The following is a 20,908-nucleotide window of genomic DNA, read 5'->3' as shown; positions in this document are numbered from 1 at the left end:
AAGGTCACTAAAGGAGGTTAGGAGAAATGTTTTTATACAAAGAGTTGCCTGAGCATGGAGTGCTTTGCCATAGGGAACCAATGAGCAAACACCATTGCATCCTTTAAAGGAAGAATATGTACACATTTGAAGCAGAAAAGAATGCTGGACCATGAGGAAGAACAGGGTAGTGGGATTAGTTTTGAATTTCCCTAGCAATGAGTGGCTTAGACATAATGGGCCAAAAAGCCTCTTACATAGTAAATTTCTATGCATAATGGTTTAAACCTTGAATAGGAGGAAATGTTTGACCCTATGCACTTATTGCTAAAGCAAAATAATTCTCGTTCATACACAGTTTCAATTAATCAAAACCATATGACTTAACATCTGACTATTATTTGAAAATTGATTTACAATTTAAAAAAAGGTTTGTAGAAATTGATCGCTGTTGGGAAAACATTTTTTTTTAAATGAACTCAGCTTTGTCAAATTCAGTCTCTGGTTAACCAGAGAACTAAATTGCTGTATAACTGGAAATTCTGCACAGGACAAAATTGTGGTTTTCCTTTGATTTTGTTTGTTGAGACTGAACCCAAAGCATTTTAATGCTTCCTTTGCTGCACCTGCACTGAATGTAATGACTTTCATAGAGATTCTCATTATCCAATTTTGTTTAGATATTTATTTAAGTGAGAAACCTACATGTTTACATCCACAAGATTTGAAATTCAAGTCCCTTCCTGTTGCTGTTTCAGTCTGGATGCTCTTAAATTAGAATATGCTTACATCATCTGTGGTGGGCATTGATTGATGGATTGCCGGAGGCTTAAAGGACTGTAGAAAGCCACTTTCTGTTTTCTTATAGTCTAGAGGAACACAACCCGCAATCTGAGAATAGTTTTCACATCTAAATATTCATTGTAGCTGTTGATTTTGTACAGGGTTGCTGTTTTAAAGAAGTAAAAGACTGCTTTTTACTTCTTAGCACACCATTATTCAGCCATATCATTTTAGATGATCTGGTTTAGAAACTTGTGCTTTGTATAGTAAAGTAAAAGGCAAATCCTCTTGCAAAATAAAATCTATTTAATATGTCACGTCAGAAAGGAGCTTCTCATCCAAAATTAATGATTTGTTTTGTCTTAGTTTCTGTTACCTAACTAAGACTTATAAAATAAATTAACATAACCATAATTTGAGAAGCTGTTTAAAAATGTTTCATATATTACAATCAGGAGTCAGTCAAATTATATTTCTTTTCAAATACTATTTGGTATTGTTTTCGCTTATGATTTGCTTTCCAGATTTATGGTACCTTTGTTACAAGTTATTAAACCATTTGAAAATACTGCTGCAACAATGAGTTTTCTTGTTTACAGTACAGAGGTACTGATAAAATATCTTATACGAGAAAATAATTGAGAGCAAAAGATTTAATAGTTGACCATTCAAAACTAGGATTTGTGTGGTTCTGTTCTAAGATAACAAAACATTTTTGAAATCATCCGTTTTTTTTTATTCTTTCAAAACACATTCATATGACATTTATTTAAGTTGCTGGGACTTGGCTAAATGTGAATTAGTTCCTATGTTTGTTTACACTTTAACAAAAAATGTAATTAATTGGCTGTGCAGTAGCTTTGAACATCCTGAGGAAATTGAAGAAGCCATACAAATAAAAGTTAATTCCTTCCTCGGGTTTGCTGGCTGGTTGAGGGATGAGCGCATTACTTTGATTGTCATTTTCATTTGCAAAGGAAACAGCATTGAAGTTACTGGACCTGGTTTAAGTATGCGGCCAGAAGCTCATTAGATTTTTTTTTACACTTGTTAATGGAATGTGAGCATTTCTGGAAAGGCCAGCATTTATTACCCATCCCTAATTGCCCTTGAGAAGGTGGTGGTGAGCCCTCTTTTTGAACTGCTGCTTTGTGGTGTAGGTACAGCCACAGTGCTTTTAGGAAGGGAGTTCCAGGATTTTGACCCACCAATAGTAAAGGAACATAGGAACAGGAGAAGGCCATTCAGCCCATCGAGCATGCTGTGCCATTCAATGCGATCATGGCTGATCAAACACTGCAATGCGTTTTACCCACACTATCCCCATAACACTACGTTATTGTTAATCAGAAATCTATCAATCTCTATCTTAAACATACTCAATGACTGAGCTTCCACAGCCCTCTGGGGTAGAGAATTCCAAAAGTTCACAACCCTCTGAGTAATTAAATTTCTCCTCATCTTGGTTCTAAGCGGCTTCACCCTTATTTTGAAATTGTATCCTCTAGTTCTAGACTTCCCAAACAGAGGAAACATCTTACTTGCATCTACCCTGTCTATTCCTTTAAGCATTTTGTAGGTTTCAATGAGACCACCTCTCATTTTTCAAAAGCCTTGATAATACAGGCCCAGTTTCCCCAATCTCTCTTCATGAGACAGTCCCATCCCCATCCCCGGAACAAATCTGGTGAACCTTCGTTACACTCCCTCTAGGCAATAATATCCTTTCTGAGGTAAGGGGACCAAAACTGCATACAGTACTCCAGGTGCAGTATAATCAAGCTTCTATACAATTGAAGCAAGACTTCATTACTGTACTCAAAACCTCTTGTGATAAAGGCTAACATTCCATTAGCTTTCCTAATTGCCTGCTGGACCTGCATGTTAGCTTTCAGTGGCTTATGGAGAAGGACACCCAGGTCCCTTTGTACATCTACACTTTCTAATCTCTTGCCCTTTAGGAAATACCCTGCACATCTGTTCTTTCTACCAAATGGATAGCCTCACATTTTTCCATATTATATTCCATCTGCCATGTTCTTGCCCACTCACTAAGTCTGTCCAAATCCTCCGTTAGACACTTTACATCTTCCTCACAACACATATTCCCGCCTAGCTTTGTATCATCCACAAACCTGGAAATATTACATTTGGTCCCCACTTCCAAATCATTGGTATATATTGTGAACAGCTGGGGCCAAGTACTGATCCTTCTGGTACCCCACTGGTCACAGCTTGCCAACGTAAGAGTGACCCATTTATTCCTACTCTCTGTAGAAACCTGTTAGCCCATCCTTAACCCATGCCAGTATATTGCCTCCTATCCCATATGCTTTTAATTTGCTAATCAACCTCCTGTGGAGGCTATTTATCAATAGCCTTCGGAAAATTCAAGTATATTATGTCCATTGACTCTCCTTTATCAATTTTGTTAGTAACATCCTCAAAAAACTCTAAGTTCATCAAACATGATTTCCCATTCGCAAATCCATGCTGACTGTGCCCAATCAGATCACGATTATCCAAGTATCCATTTATCATATCCTTTATAATAGATTCTAGCATTTTCCCTACTACTGATGTAAGGCTAACAGTTCTGTGGTTCCCTGTTTTCTCTCTCCCTCCCTTCTTAAATAGTGGGGTGACATTTGCTACCTTCCAATCTTCAGAATCTATAGAATTTTGGAAAATGATCACCAATGCATTCCACTATCTCTGTAGCAACCTCTTTCAACACTCTGGGATGCAGAATATCAGAACCCAGGGACTTATCAACTTTCAGTCCCATTAATTTCTCCAATACAACCTTCTTTCTTTTAATGATTTCCTTCAACTCCTCATTTTCCCTAGTCCCTTGGATCTCTAAATCTAGGAGATTTCCTGAATCTTCCTTCGTGAAAACAGACACAAAGTAATCATTTAGTTTCTTTGCCATTTCTCGTTCCCATTATGAATTCTCCTGACTCTGCCTGTAATGGACTCACATTTGTCTTAGCCAAATGTTTCCTTTTTACATACCTATGGAAGCTTTTACAGTCCGTTTTTATGTTTTTTGCTAGATTGCATTCATGTTCTATCCTCCCTTTACCAATTTCTTGGTCCTCCTTTGTTGTATTCTAAAAACCTCCTAATCCTCAGGTTTACTACTACTTCTGGCAACTTTATAAGCCTTTTCTTTTAATCTTAAATAATCCTTAACTTCCTTTGTCAACCACGGCTGACTGACTTTTTTGGGGTTTTTGCACCTGGAAGGAATGCATAGGTGCTGGAAGCTATGTAATAGTTCTTTGAAGACTATCCAATGTCTATGTACAATCATACCTTTTAATGCATTTTTTCAATCCACCTTAGCCAATTTCTCCCTCTTGCCTTCATAATTTCCTTTATTCAACTTTAACACCCGTGCTTCAAAGTGAATTACCTTGCTTTCAAACATAATGTTACATAATGTGGTCACTCATCCCTAAAGGTTCTTTTACAACAAGATTATTAATTAGCCCTTTTTCATTACACAATACTAGATCTAAAATAGCCTGTCCTGTAGTTGGCTCCTCAACATACTACTCTAGAAAACCATCCCTAACACACTCTAGAAACTCGTCTCCCACAGCTTAAGTGCTCAGTTGTTTACCCAATGTATATGCAGATTGAAGTCATCCATGATTACTGTATTGCCCATGGTACATGCTTCTCTTACCTCCTGATTAATACTATGCCCCACATTACCACTACTGTTTGGTGGCCGATAAACAACCCCAACCAATGTCTAAGATAAAAGCAAAAAACTGCGGATGCTGGAAATCCAAAACAAAAATAAAAATACCTGGAAAAACTCAGCAGGTCTGGCAGCATCTGCGGAGAGGAACACAGTTAATGTTTTGAGTCCGTACGACTCTTCAACAGAACTAAGTAAAAATAGAAAAGAGGTGAAATATAAACTGGTTTGGAAGGGAGGGTGTGGGTGGGACAGGTAGAGCTGGATAGAGAGCCTGTGATAGGTGGAGATAGCCAAAGGATGTCATAGACAAAAGGACAATGAATGGCCTAATTAAAGGTAGAAAGCAGGACAAGCAAGGTACAGATAGCCCTAGTGGGGGTGCGGTGAAGGGAAGGGATCGAAATAGGCTAAAAGGTAGAGATAAAACAATGGATGGAGATACATTTAAAAATAATGGAAATAGGTGGGAAAAGAAAAATCTATATAAATTATTGGAAAAATTGGGGGAACGGCAAGGGGGTGGGGTTGGGAGAGAAAGTTCATGATCTAAAGTTGTTGAACTCAATATTCAGTCTGGAAGGCTGTAAAGTGCCTAGTCGGAAGATGAGGTGCTGTTCCTCCAGTTTGCGTTGAGCTTCACTGGAACATTGCAGCTGGCCAAGGATGGACATGTGGGCATGAGAGCAGGGTGGAGTGTTGCAATGGCAAGCGACAGAGAGGTCTGGGTCATGTTTGCGGACAGACTGGAGGTGTTCTGCAAAGCGGTCACCCAGTCTGCGTTTGGTCTCTCCAATGTAGAGGAAACCGCATTGGGAGCAACGAATGCAGTAGACTAAATTGAGGGAAATGCAAGTGAAATGCTGCTTCACTTGAAAGGAGTGTTTGGGCCCTTGGACGGTGAGGAGAGGGGAAGTAAAGAGGTAGTTGTTGCACCTTCTGCGGTTGCATGGGATGGTGCCATGGGAGGGGGTTGAGGTGTAGGGGATGATGGAGGAGTGGACCAGGGTGCCCCGGAGGGAATGATTCCTGTGGAATGCCGCCGGTGGGGGGTGAAGTGAGGACGTGTTTGGTGGTGGCATCATGCTGGAGTTGGCAGAAATGGCGGAGGATGATCCTTTGAATGCGGAGGCTGGTGGGGGGATAAGTGAGGACAAGGGGGACCCTATCATGGTTCTGGGAGGGAAGGATGGTGTGAGGGTGGATGCGCGGGTGATGGGCTGGACACGGTTGAGGGCCCTGTCAACCACCATGGGTGGAAAACCTCGGTTAAGGAAGAAGGAAGACATGTCAGAGGAACTGTTTTTGAAAGTGGCAACAGATGCGATGGAGGCGAAGGAACTGAAGAATAGGATGGAGTCCTTACAGGAAGCAGGGTGTGCGGAGCTGTAGTCAAGGTAGCTGTGGGAGTCGGTAGGCTTGTAATGAATATTGGTGGACACCAGAAATTGAGACAGAGAGGTCAAGGAAGGGAAGGGAAGTGTCAGAGATGGACCATGTGAAAATGATGGAGGGATGGAAATTGGAACAAAATTAATAAACTTTTCCAGGTCCAGACGAGAGCATGAAGCAGCACCGAAGCAATCATCGATGTACCGGAGAAAGAGTTGTGGGAGGGGGCCAGAGTAGGACTGGAACAAGGAATGTTCCACATACTCCATAAAGAGACAGGCATAACTGGGGCCCATGTGGGTAACCTTAGCCACACCTTTTATTTGGAGGAAGTGAGAGGAGTTTAAGGAGAAATTGGTCAGTGTGAGAACAAGTTCAGCCAGACGGAGGAGAGTAGTGGTGGATGGGGATTATTCGGGCCTCTGTTCGAGGAAGAAGCGGAGAGCTATCAGACCGTCCCGGTGGGGGATGGAGGTGTAGAGGAATTGGATGTCCATGGTGAAGAGGAGGTGGTTGCAGCCAGGGAACTGGAAATTGTTGATATGATGTACGGTGTCAGAGGAATCACGGATGTAGGTGGGAAGGGATTGGACAAGGGGAGAGAGAATGGAGTCAAGATAGCGAGAAATGAGTTCCGTGGGGCAGGAACAGGCTGACACAATCGGTCTAGCGGGACAGTCCTGTTTGTGGATTTTGGGTAGGAGGTAGAAGCTGGCCGTCCGAGGTTGGGAGACTAGGAGATTGGAATCTGTGGAAGGAATATCTCCAGAGGAGGTAAGGTCAGTAACAGTCCTGGAAACAATGGCGTGATGTTCAGTGGTGGGGTCATGGTCCAGGGAGAGGTAGGAGGAAGTGTCTGCGAGTTGACGCTCAGCCTCTGCGAGGTAGAGGTCAGTGCGCCAGACAACAACAGCACCACCCTTGTCAGCAGGTTTGATGACAATGTCAGGGTTGGACCTGAGAGAACGGAGTGCAGCAAGTTCAGAGAGAGACAGGTGAGAGGAGCAGAGAAATTGAGATGACTAATGTCACACCAGATATGGTTGTAAAAGCGGGTTTTAGTAAACATCTTATCAAACACCAGGAGAGAGATGGAAAGCAATGAATTGCCTACCCAATGTCTGCTGCCCTTTGCTGTTTCTTAGCTCCACCTAAACAGATTCCACACATTGTTCTTCTGATCTGAGATCCTCCCTTACTAATGCATTGATCCCATCCCTTATTATCAGTGCAACTCCACCTCCTTTCCCTTCTTGTCTGTCCTTCTTAAACGTCGAATATCCTTGAATATTCAGTTCCCAGTCTTGGTCACAATGCAGCCATGTTTCCATAATGGCAATTAAATCATACCTATTTTACCTCTATTTGTGCCTTTAGATCATCTACCTTATTGCAAATGCTGCACACATTCATATAGAGTGCCCTTAACTTTGTCATTTTCACATCATTCTGCATTTAAAGCATACTCAATGCTCTGCTTTGCCTCTCCTGCCTTCTAGTCTCACTACAACTTCCTGTTACCAACTTTACTTTCATCCAATTTGGGCCACCCCTCAGGTTCCCACCCCCTTGACAAGCTCGTTTAAACCCACCCCAACAGCACGAGCAAATCTCCCAGCAAATATATCAGTCCCAGTCCTGTTGAGAAGTAACCCATCCAGCTTGTACAGGTCCCACCTGCCCCAGGCTGGTCCCAGTGCCTCAGAAATCTGATGCCCTCCTTCCTACTCCAGCTCTCCAGCCATGTATTTAAGCAATCTATCATCCTATTCCTATGATTACTAGCATGTTGCACTGGGAGTAATCCTGAGATTACTGCTCTTGAGGTTCTGCTTTTTAATTTCCTTTCGAATTCCCTGAAATCTGCTTTCAGGATCTCATTCCTCTTCTTACCTATGTTGTTGGTACCAATATACCACGACTTCTGGCCGATCCTCCTTCTCCAGTGAGGCAACACACCATCCTGGAGTCACATTTACTGCTGCAGAAATGCCTGCCTGTCCCCCGACTATGGAATCCCCTATCCCTTTTGCTTTTCCATGCTTCTTCCTCCCCCACTGTATAGCTGAGCCTCGCGTGGTGCCATAGGCTTGGCTCTGGCTGTTTGGCTATGGAACCATTGCCCCCATCAGCATCCAAAATGGAAAACCGATTATCAAGCAGGATAGACTGAGGGGACTCCTGCACTACCTGTCTGATGCTCTTAGATTGTCTGGTGGTCACTCATTTCCTCTCTGGCAGTACCCTTCTGACCTGCAATGTTACCACCTACCTAAACGTGTTATCCACGTAGTCCTCTACCTTGTGAAGACACAACAGTGACTCCAGCAGCCGCTCAAGTTCTGAAACCCAGAGCTCGAGCTTGTGCAGCCGGTGACACTTCCTACAGATGTGTTTGTCAGGGACACATGGTGCGTCCACGACTTCACACATAACCCAGGATGTACACTGCACTTGGCTGAGCCGAGCTGCCATCCCGTAACTCTAAAAACTATTTATTACACTTGGAGTAGGTAGAATGAGTCAAATAAATTACTAGTAACCTTACTACACTTATGCTAACTTTATCTTATTTTGGTTTACTTTATTACTTTATTTCACTTTGATTTGATTTAACTTTACTTCCCTATTGCTAGTCTTCCTTACTGAAATCCAAGTAGCTACTTCTTTATAAATGTTATGCTTTTCTAGTTTTAAGCTATTTAAACATACTCCCTAACAGCAGCTTCTCACCAACCAATGAACTTACAGTTTTCCTGTGATGTCACTCCTGGATTTGTTTTTTCAAACTCAGCCCGCTGCCCGAGTAGAGGTGGCCCTCGCAGGTCCGGCTGTCTCTGTTCCCGGAAGGTGAGCGAAGGCCCTGAGACTCGCCGTCTATTTATGTGCTGCCCAAGTAGATGTGTCCCTCGCAGGCTTGGCTGTCTCTGTTCCAGGAAGGAATGGCGATATACTTATAAGAAAGGATGGTTTATAATTTGGAAGGGACCTTGTAGGTGGCAGTGTTCCCATCCATCTGCTGCTCTTGTTCTTCCAGGTGATATAGGTTACAGGTTCGGAAAGTGCTGTCAAAGGAGCCATGGTGAGTTCTACAATGTATCTTGTAGCCTGTGTTGGAGGGAGTGAAAGTTGAAACTGGAAGATAGGGTGCCATTTAAGTGAGTTGCTTTATCTAGGATGGTGTTGAGCTTCTCAAATGTTATTTAGGAAAGTGGGGAGTATTCCATCACACTGCTGACTTGTGCCTTGTAGATGGTGGACAGGCTTTAGGGAGTCAGGAAATTAGTTACTCCCCACAGAATTCCTAGCCTCTGACCTACCCTTGTTGCCACAGTATTTTTATGTAGCCACAGTATTAAAATTCTGGTCAATGCTGATCCCGAAGATGTTGATGGTGGAGAAGTCAGTGATAGTCATGCCATTGAATGTCATGGGGAGACAGTTAGATGGTCATTACCTGGCACTTGTGTGGCGTGAATGTTACTTGCCACTTAGCAACCTAAACCTGAATGTTGTCAAGGTCTTGCTGGATATGGACACAGATTGCTTCAGTATCTGAAGAGTTACAAATAGGACTGAGCACAGTGCAATTATCAGTGAACTTCAGTACTTCTGCCCTTATTATGATAGAAACGTAGAAAATAGGAGCAGGAGTAGGTCATTCGGCCCTTTGAGCCTACTCCGCCATTCAGTATGATCATGGCTGATCCTCGATCTTAACACCATACTCCCGCTTTCTCCGCATAACCCTTGACGCCTTTAGAATCCAGAAATCTATTTGTCCTTCTCAAATATATTCAGTGACTTGGCCTCCATAGCTTTCTGTGGTAGAGAATTCCATAGGTTGATCCTCCCAGCCAGAGGAAACATCATCCCTGCATTCAATCTGTCCATCCCTGTCAGAATTTTATATGTTTCGATGATAGCCCCTCCTTCTTCTAAACTCCAGTGAATACATACCTGGTTGGCCCAATCTTGCCTTATGCGACAACCCTGCCATCCCAGGAATCAGTCTGGTGAACCTTCACTGCACTCCCTCTATGGCAAGTATATCCTTTCTTAAGTAAGGAGACCCAAAACTGCACACAATACTCCAGGTGTGGTCTCACCAACACCCTACAGCTGTAGTAAGGCATTCTTGCTCCTGTACTTTTTGCCTTCTTAGCTGCTTGCTGCACCTGCATGCTTGCTTTCAGTGATTGATGTACAAGGACACCCAGGATCCTTTGTACATCAACATTTCCCAATCAATCACCATTTAAATAATACTCTGCCATTCTGTTTTTCCTACCGAAGTGGATAACTTCACACTTATCCACGTTATTCTACATCTGCCATGTATTTACTCACACACTCAACCTGTCTAAATCACCTTGAAGCCTCTTAACAGCATCCTCATCGCTCACATTCCCAAGCTTCATGTCATCAGCAAACTTGGAAATATTACACTTGGTTCCCTCATCCAAATCATTGAAATATATTGTGAAAAGCTGGGGCCCAAGTACTGATCCCTGCGATACCCCACTAGTCACCACCTGCCACTCTGAAAAAGAGCCATTTATTCCCACACTCTGTTTCCTGTCTGCTAACCGATTCTCGATCCATGCCAATATGTTACCCCCAATCCCATGTGCTTTAATTTTACACACTAACCTCTTATGTGGGACTTTATCAAAGGTTTTCTGAAAATCCAAATACACTACATCCACTGGTTCTTCCTTATCCATTCTGCTAGTTATGCCTTCAAAAAACTCCAGTAGGTTTGTCAAACATGATTTCCATGTTGACTTTGTCTAATCCCACTGATACTTTTTAAGTATCCTACGAACACATCCTTTATAATAGACTTTAGCATTTTCCCTACTACTGAGGTTAGGCTATCCAGTCTGTAATTCCTTCTCTTCCCTCCTTTTTTAAATAGTGGGGTTACATTTGTGACCCTCCAATCTGCCTGGACTGTTCCAGAATCCACAGAATTTTGGAAAATGACAACCAACGCATCCACTATTTCCATGGCCAACTCCTTTAGTACACTGGGATGTTGATTATCAGGCCCTGGTGATTTATTGGCTTTCAGTCCCACTAATTTCTCCAGCACTATTGTTTTAGTAATACTAACTTCCTTCAATTCCTCCTTCTCACTGGTCCCTTGATTCCCTAGCATTTCTGGAAAGTTATTTGTATCTTCCTCCATGAAGACAGAACTAAAGTAGTTGTTTAATTGCGCTGCCATTTCCTTGTTCTCTATTATAAATTCTCTCATTTCGGACTCTAAGGGATCTACATTTGTCTTTAGTAATCTTTATCTTTTTACATAATTATAGAAGCTTTTACAGTCCACTCTTAAGTTCCTTGCAAGTTTACTCTCATGCTCTATTTTTCCCCTCTTAATCAATCTCTTGGCCCTCCTTTGCTGAATTCTAAACTGCTCCCAATCCTCAGGCTTGCTACTTTTCTAGCAACTTTACATGACTTCTCTTTAGATCTAATACTATCTTTAATTTCTTTTTTTAGCCATGGTTGGGCTGCTTTTCCTGTTGTGTTTTTGCCCCAGAAAGGAATATATAACCGTTGCAATGCATACATTTATTTCTTAAATAGTGGCCATTGCCTATCCACCATCATGCCTTTTAATGAAGTCCCCCAATCTAACTAAGCCAACTCACACCTCATACCTTCGTAGTTTCCTTTGTTTAGATTTAGGACCCTAGTTTCAGATCAGACTACTTCACTTTCCATCCTAATGAAGAATTCTGTCATGTTATAGTCACTGTTCCCTAAAGAACCCCGCACAACAAGGTTAATAATTAACCCCTCCTCATTGCACAATACCAATTCTAGGATAGCCAGTTTCCTAGTCAGTTCCTCAACATACTGGTCTAAAAAACCATCTAATAAACACTCCAGGGATTCATCCTCCATAGTATTATTGCTAATTTGGTTTGCCCAGTCTATATATAGATTAAAGTCATCCATGATTACTGTAGCACCTTTGTTACATGCATCTCTAATTTCCTGTTTAATGCCGTCCCTTACCTTACCACTGCTGTTTGGAGGCCTATAGACAACTCCACTGATGTTTTCTGCCCCTTGTTGCTTCTTAGCTCCACCCAGACTGATTCTACATCTAGATTTTCTAAGCCAATATCTTCTTTCACTATTACACTGATTTTATCCTTAACTAACAACACCACGCCACCTTCTTTTCCTCTTTGCCTGTCCATCCTAAATATTGAGTACCCTTGGATATTCAGTCCCCAGCCTTGGCCACCCTACAACCATCTCCATAATCACAATCATATTGTACCCATTTACCTCTATTTGCGCTATTAATTCATCTACTTTATTGCGAATCCTCTGTGCATTCAGATACAGTGCCTTTAAGCTTGTCTTTTAACATTTTTACACTTTTTTGTACTATGGCCCTATTTGCTGCTAGTCCTTGTTTCCTCTGCTGTCCACTTTTGCCTTTCATTCCTATCTTTGTTTCCTTCTCTTGTGTCTCCCCGCTCAGGTTCCCATCCCTTATCAGTCTAGTTTAAACCCTCCCCCACAGTACTAGCAAATAGTCATCCCTGTCCTGCTGGGGTGCAACCCGTCCAACTTGTACAGGTCCCATCTTTCCCAGAATTAGTCTCAATGCCTCAGGAATCTAAATCCCTGCCTCCTACATCATCTCTCCAGTCACACATTCATCTGGTCTATTCTTCTATTCCTGATCTTGCTAGCACATGGCACAGGGAGTAACCCTGAGATTATTACATTGTGGTCCTGTTTTTTAATTTATTTCCTAGGTCCCTATATTCTGCCTTCAGTTCCTCATCCTTCTTTTTACCTATGTCGTTGGTACAGATGTGGATTGACATCCTTGACTCTGGCACCAGGGAGGTAACATACCATCCTGGTGTCACGCCTGCGGCCACAGAAACGTCTTTCTGTTCCCCTTGCAATAGAATCCCCTATTATCATTGCGCTTCCACTCTTTTTTTCTCCAACCCAACACCCCCCCCACCCCACCCCCTGTGCAGCTGAGCCACCACTGGCAGCACAGACTTGGCTCTTGCTGCATTCCCCTGAGAAACCATTGCCCCCAGCAGTATCCAAAATGGAAAATCTGTTAGAGAGGAAGATGGACCCAAGGAACTCCTGCACTACCTGCCTAGTACTTTCACTATGTCTGGCGGTCACCCATTCCCTTTCTGTCTGTGTAGTCTTTACCTGTGGTGTGACCACCTCATTGTATGTGCTATCCACGAAGATCTCATCCTTGCTGGTGCTCCACAGTAACTCCAGCCACAGCTCTAGCTCTAAAACACGGATTTTGAGTAGCTGCAGCTGGAGACACTTTCTGCACTGCACATGAGGAGCATTCCACTTGGCTGAGCTGTCCTGCCTTAACTTACCCTTAAATTACGCCCTTTACTTTTACGTCCTTTAGAGAATATTAAAGACAGTAGAAATATTCACCAGGTCCTACTTACCAAGGCCACCACTCTTCTTACTGAGGAGAGGTAGAAATGAAAGGATCCTTCTTTCCCTCTTCACTGAACGCCCTCTCTCACCAAACTCCAACTGAAGCACTCTAATGCAGCCCAAAGCAGCATTCCAAGAAGGTCACTGATAACGTGACTGAAAATGTTCAGGCCTAGGACACAACCTTGAGAAACCTGCTGCGATATATTGGGGCTGAGATGATTAACCTTCTGCAACCATCTTTCTTTGTATTAGGTATGACTCCAACCAGTGCTGTTTTAAGGCTTCTTATGACACCTAAATACAAAGATGTAAATATTTCTGTAGTTCTGAAGCCAGATATGCAGTACAATTGAGATATAACTTGCATGTATTAAAAGAGGGATATCTTACAAATCAATATTAATATTTTTCTTCCAGGGTGGTTTACCTTCAAGTAAGCATGAATCAGGGATTGACATTTGTATCCAGCTCTGTCAGTATCACCAGTACACATTGTGTAAGTACACTGTTGGAAATGCAGACAAAAGGGAAATATTTTGGATTGCAATCAAAGTAATTTTGAGAAGACGAAATGTACTCAAATGTAAATGAAGTTGAAATTTGTGGTACACCTCATTCATTATAGAAATATTTTTCTAATCAGCAACAACCTGCATTTCTGTTACACTCCTCATGAGCAAAGAGAGGTCTCAGAATGTTTTACTAGAAGGTTAACAAAGAACCGAACAGATGGGGAAAGAGTAAAAGAAGGGCACATGTGGGATTACAGTATAAGTAAAGGGTCCTAAGAGGGCTTCTGACTGTATGGAGGGACAGACTGAGAAAGGGAGTTGTGGGTGAGGACTAAGTGAATGAAAGGGTGGTTTCCAATCTTGGAAATGAGAGAGCAGGGGAACAAAGAGAATTCCAGTGTTAGATGAGTATTTATGCATGCCGGGCCATGTGGCTGGAGGGCATTTCTGGTAGTGTGTGGCAATTAAGGGGCAGAATTTTCCATTCTGGATACTAAGTCTGGTGGCAGGTGGGAAAGCCGGCGTGATTCCTGCTGGGTGGTGGGGCTGGTGAACATGTGGGATCCTCTGCTTTTCAGCTCATTAATTATGCATCAGCGAGGAGCCTGGTGAATCTCTTGGCAGGGTGGGCAGAAAGTTGCCCACCCCGCTGTTACCTCATGAGGTTGGAGGTCTTGGCCATATTTAAACACCCAGACACACTTTCACTCATTGCTGGCCTGGAGCTCCGCATTACTCCTTGTGGCCGCAGCTCATACTGAGAAGCTGGCAGATGCGAGCAACCATTTCGGGGACATCCAGGGCACCTCTGGCATTGCCTTTTGTTCATCTCTAGATAAGAGCACCACTGGCGATACACCCATGGTCGAGTCAATGCTCACCATTGCAGTGGTCCACATTTGCCAGCCTCTTGAACTTTTAGAGGCCCCACTGCCTTTTGCTGCTTAGGCCCTTGCTCCTCATGGCCTTATGCCAACTGGCAAAGACCCTCCTTCTCATCTGGATTAGAACCATTACCAAGATAGGATTGCCTGCAGCCTACATCATCGACACCTCAGTGGATGTGTGCACAAATTGCGTGAGCATGTCCTTTACAGGTTTCCCTCCATCTCAAAGCCAAGTGCTAAGCCCTTCACCTGGCCTCCATCTAGACATGGCACCCCAACTCAGCTCCTTCCAGTTAAAGGACATCCTGGAAGACCAGGAATGGGTGTTCCACCTGTTCATACATGAACTTATATGGAAACGTTGCTGTTTGACCAGGGTGATGAGAACCATGTGCTAGAAGCCTCACGCAAGACACTATTCCGCTTCTCTCCACTACCCTTGAAACTCTGTATAGAAACTATTGCCTTGGCAGCGTAGAAAGACTAACCACATGATCCCTTGTCAGCCATGACCATTCGCCCAGGACGATGAGGTTTAGAGTTATGAGTTGGCTGCCCTCCCCTAGCCATACCCCTTGGAAGCATTCCACCTCCCTCCCTTTCTTCACCCCTGGCTCTGGCTGCAGCCAATGGCAAGTGGCACAGAATGAACAGCAGCTCCACACCTTGTTGGGATCTCGATGTAAGGAGACCCATGAGTCAGGAACAAACCTGCTGCTGTGTGGGTTTCACCATAGAGAGGGAAACACAGATGAGCATCTTTGACATCCAGTTGCCTCAATTATTAGGGTGTCACTTTAGTTGGCCACTTGTGCTGACCCTGAACTCTACCCACCCAAAAAGACCCTTCTCCCACCTCGAGGGATCTCATTGACTGACTAACTGGGCAGTCAAGATCAGTTTGGAAAAATGGTGCACATCACCTTTCAAACTCTCACCACCACCTCCTACCCTCCCTCTGTCACCCACCAACTTCCCCCGACTATCATCATAGACCACTCAATATCACCATTCCTCTCCCTTCTGTCACCCTTGAACCGCCCCCCTGCTACCCTGGATCCTATCATGATCCACCTCCACATGCCTTTCCTCCCCTCAGAGCCAACGGCCATTACCATCCCCATGCCCACCCTGACCCTGCCCCCTCCAGTTATCTGAGCCACCTGTTTTGTCCTCCACTGTGACCTTCACCTACCAGACTCTCGCCTGGACCTGCCACCCTACTGCATCCTACTCCCTCCTCTGACTGTGACTGTTCCCTCTAATCATCATTACCCTGAATTCTCCGTGCAGGACCACACCATTGACACCACCAACCCCACCCTCTAAGACACTCTCCCCACCTCTCACTCCCTTCCCCGGACACTCTCCCCCCTCTTCCCCGGACAGTCTCCCCACTCTTCCCCCATAAGCCTGCCTCCCTTGTCCAGCCTTCACTCCGCCCTTCCACCCTACCCAAACCCAGCCTTCACCTGCCTTCCTTGTCCAGCCTTGGCACAGCATTTGCTAACAGCATTCAAATTAAGTTTTGCGAGGTCCCTGAGAATGAGAAAGCAACATTTATGGACCTCGAAGTCATTGATAAACTGAAGTTCGCCAGGTGCAAGCTATTTATATACAGTCAGGAAACAGACCGTTCTAAATTCTCGCTGGTAGGGCACTTAATTTGGAAGGGGAACATAATTCCAGTGAGTTGGCCTTTTAATGAGCATTCATGAGATGCAAATGTGGTTCCCTACATAGATCAGTGGGAAACTTGACCTGCCTTTAATCCACCATCAAAGTTGGGAGAACAAAATTCCAAACTAATTTCCTGCTGGTGGGAAACTGGCTATTTCCATCACTCCAAATTCAGTGCCCAAGCCCACCTTGATTCCAGCCACTGGCAGCAGCGGAAAACTCCACCCAAGGTGTTTGAAAGCAATGAAAAGGCTCTTAAAATCAATTTTTAAGGCATGGAGATCCAGTAGAAGTTGGCAATAATGGCTCTTCTAGTCTTTTGGGTGGGAACATAGCACTGGAGTTTTGTATGAATTTTAGTTTGTAGAAGGTGGAGGTGGGAAAGCTGGCTTGTAGAGTATTGTGAAAATGAACATTCAAGGTCAAAAAGGCATAAACCAAAGACTCATGGCAGTGCTGCTGTTTTAGTAATTTTTTGGAGTCATTTTTTTTTGGTGGCTGTTGTCTTCTTCATCATGATCTTGGGAGAATAAAGCTAGGAGTGACTATTAGTAGTTGTCAATGAAAGAGTAACTGCATAAAATTTAATTTACGAAAGGTAATTTGCCTCTGCAACAATTGCCTCTGCTATCAATTACTGCCCTGTATTACTTGTTGATTCATTTATTTCTGTCAACATTTTTAGACTGGCTCTTTTTCTCTTTAGGTCTTATGCCTGCACATCTCTCTCGTTTAATATTTTTAGCTGGAAGACTTCCTTACTCATTTTACAAAACTATTTGTTCTTCTCTAAGACATCCTCAACTCTTTCTTTTCTGGTTATCTCCCTCTTATAGAGTAAGTTTGTCTACCTTTGCCTGGTTACATGTAGCTATTTATTATTGCAGTCTGATTGTTAGCATTTTCCTCAATGCTGAGCATTTCTACATCTTATAAATGATTCCTCTTTGCTTTACAAAATTTGTAACATTGAGATTAATATTACATTTACCTGATAGAATGGCTTTTGCCAAACACGCTTAATTTTTTTCTTATTTTTTAGTCTGATGGAACGATCCTTTTAATTGCATTATTAGTTTTGTTCCTGCTGTTGGCATTGATCTTGCTGTGGTGGTTTTGGCCTTTGTGCTGTACTGTGGTAAGTTACCAATCAATTCTTAAATTAACTGTTCCTTTAATGATATTTGATCAATAATTGCAGACGATTGTGAAAATTGGAAGTATCTCCCATAATTATGATTATTTATGCAAAAAGTTGTTGCTCTTTTCTGCCATAAACATTGCTTGGTATTTGGCACAGCATGCTGGAGTATCAACATGTTGTATCATGGAATAATTAACCCCTGCAACATTACCTGACTTCAGCGATACCAATGAAGACAGGTGATAAGCCCAAGGTCTGTATCTCCATTGGCAAGAGTGGGAAAGGGAAGTTAGGTGCTAATCAGGCTACTGTGAGTTCATTGTTTGTTTACTGTATTCCCTGAAGGCAGACACACCGCTTACCTAAACCCAGAGAGCTTGGATGAAGGTTGGCATAAGCCAAATCTAATTAATGAGCTACCACTAAAATAATCCCCAACATTAGAAACCTGTATTTATTAGGATATTATCTACAATTTTGGAATTACTTGTAACTATAGATTAAATATATAAGTTATTTGAAAGTAGAGGTAGTGGCAATCATGCCTAATTTGGAATAAAAACATGTTTTGTTAAAAAAAAGTGTCCAATTTTTGTCATTCAAATTCTCTATATGCTAAGTTATCAAAGGTACCTGATTTCTTTGTATTTCTTTCCTAATAGGTGATTAAAGAGCCCCCGCCTCCCCCAATCTACGAGGAGGTTAGTGATATGATCTTCGTGTAGCCATATCCTTTGATAATTGATTTAATAATGGTGATTCTATACTTACATTCTGTGAGAAATTTGTTGAGAGTTTTAAGTGCTTGCACCTGAATTTACTGATGTTCAACTTCTGTCCTGAGTATTCAACTCTGGATGTTTTTGATATAAACAGTGTATATATGCCCACAATCATAATAACTATTATCAGACTACAATTTGGTCAGTATAGTATAATTAAACCCCTTAACCCCAGCAAAATAATATGCCTTGGTTTCAGGAAAACTGAAATAGTAAGAGTTCAAGTCAGACTGAAGAATTTCCTCCTTGTGCTAACTGGGTTATGAAAAGTCAAGGGTCAAAGATTTTAACACAGTGCTTTGCAAAAAGATCGTTGTCACACTGTGCTACTGAAGCGCACTACTGTGTAGCCTTCAAAATCTCGGAGTGAAGAGTACAAAACACCAACAGTTACAGGGAGGTCTGTGTTTCAGTCACTATTACATAGAGATATGGTAGACAGAAGCATAATATAGCATTGTCCCTACATAATGACCCATTTTGGCATGAATTGTCAGAATTTCTTGTCCTGTATTTGTATGTGAAGAGAACATGAATCAATGCTGATTCCAAATGTCAAGCGTTAGCTTTTCCTGGCTTTTACCCGATATGGAGTTTCAAACAGAACACAAGAATCCTTTATTTTATTTCAGCGCGAACATCCACTTAGTTTTTAGTTAAGGCTATGACAATTTGGATCAAAGATTGAAAAACACTCGCTGTATGAGATTCACTTTACTGATTCAGAATTTGGAAATAAGTCCAGTGAGATTTTCCACCACCTGACAATTTTCTTTTGTTGTTCTGTTTGCAGGAATCTGACGATGACGGCATGGCAAAGAAAAAATGGCCAACAGTTGATGCATCATACTATGGAGGAAGAGGAGTGGGTGGCATTAAACGGATGGAGGTTTTTATATTGCTTATTCTTTTTGAAAGTACATTTGAACCATTCACACACTATTATTTTTGGAAACGTTACAAACAGTTCAGGAAAACTTTGATTTTCTTACCTGCTAGACATGAACAGTCTACTTATAAAAATCTTGTCATTTTAAATAAAATGTTGATTATGACCTAAGATTTGAAACTTGAAGCCACAATGACATCTGTGTCACAATTACATTCCTAGCTGACTTGTCCTATCGTGCAGCTAAAGGCTTAGTCTTGCAGATGACACCAAAATTGGTGGGAAAGTAAATTGCAATGAAGAAATAAGAAATTTACAAATAGATATGGACAGGTTAGGTGATTGGACCAAAATTTGGCAGATGGAGTTTAATGTGAATAAAAGTGAGGTTATGCATTTTGGTCGGAAGAATGAAAAGGCGACTTATTATTTAAATGGAGAGAAACTTCAGAATGCTTCAGTGTAGAGGGATCTGGGTGTCCTAATGCATGAATCGCTGAAAGCTAGCATGCAGGTACAGCAGGTAAATAAGGAGGCAAATGGAATTTTGGCATTTAATGCTAAAGGAATAGAATATAAAACTAGGGAAGTGTTTTTGCAACTGTACAAGGCATTGGTGAGACTGCGTCTGGAGTACCGTGCACAGTTTTGGTCCCCTCACTTGATGAAGGATGTTGTTGCATTGGAGGCGGTTCAGAGGAGGTTCACTAGATTGATTCATTTTACCTGCCTGTTGTCGCACTTAGTACAAATCTGGGACGATTCCACCAAAGGTGTCTCCATTTAAGGAGGTAAGTTTTTTTGTTTTGGTGTTTCAAGGTCTGTGGAATTCTCTTCCCCAGAGAGCAGTGGAGGCAATGTCAATGAATATTTTTAAGGCTGAGTTAGATAGATTCTTGACTGGCAAGGGAGTCAAAGGGTATAGGGGACAGAAAGGAAAGTGGAATTGAGGCCACAAGCAGATCATCCATGATCTTATCAGATGGTGGAGCAGGCTTGAGGGGCCGAAAGGCATACTCCTGCTCTTAATTTATATGCTTGTATGTAAAATTACAAATGAGTTATTGGAATATTAAAAAATGTTAACAGCAGCTAAAATAAAGTATTTTACAATATGTTGCAATGCTCAATTATTAATTTGTAAAGCTAATGTTTTCAGTAGCATCTCTACTACTAATTAAATGTGCTTTGAATTTGTCAAACATGTTCCAACATCACTAAAAGCATCTGTGCACTAGTACAGAAAATTTGTTTCCAATTACTGAAACAGAAAAAGAGAAGGCAACATATAGACTAGTACTTAGGCAAAAAACGTGATTTTTTGTGACCTTTGGAATACTAAAAAAAATTGTTTAAACTTACAGCTATATTTTATATACTGTATAAGTAACAAGATGGAGATTTATTTTCATTATTGTTTGACAGCGATGTTTGGAGATATTTACATCAGGCCTGGGATGGAACTTAGGTCAAAGGATTGAAGGAAGCTGGAGTCTTGTTTGCCAACATGTCACAGCAAATCCAGATGTCATCCTCCAGTATTGCATCGTCATTTGTATTAGACTCAGAATGGCAGCATAATTGGGGATATAGGTCAAACAAGTAAATTAATTTTCGTCAGTTTTGGCTATGTCCTGAGATATGAAATTGACTGACTCCACAGTGATGT

At 42.1% G+C, this 20,908-nt stretch overlaps 1 protein-coding gene across 1 annotated transcript in view; it reads left to right on the top strand.

The window, feature by feature from the left end:
• Positions 1-20,908, top strand: part of antxr1d (ANTXR cell adhesion molecule 1d) — a 111,302-nt gene that overhangs the window by 46,437 nt on the left and 43,957 nt on the right. The window contains exons 12-15 of the mRNA XM_041176171.1: positions 13,763-13,841; positions 17,467-17,562; positions 18,231-18,269; positions 19,144-19,239. Coding sequence (XP_041032105.1) covers positions 13,763-13,841; positions 17,467-17,562; positions 18,231-18,269; positions 19,144-19,239 — 310 coding nt within the window. The remainder of the gene's footprint in view (positions 1-13,762; positions 13,842-17,466; positions 17,563-18,230; positions 18,270-19,143; positions 19,240-20,908) is intronic.

The sequence above is a fragment of the Carcharodon carcharias genome, chromosome 28 (assembly GCF_017639515.1).
Source record: "Carcharodon carcharias isolate sCarCar2 chromosome 28, sCarCar2.pri, whole genome shotgun sequence".
In the NCBI taxonomy this organism is placed as follows: Eukaryota; Metazoa; Chordata; class Chondrichthyes; order Lamniformes; family Lamnidae; genus Carcharodon; species Carcharodon carcharias.
Note: the sequence above shows the minus strand (reverse complement) of the source record. Positions and strands in the feature narration are given on the sequence as shown.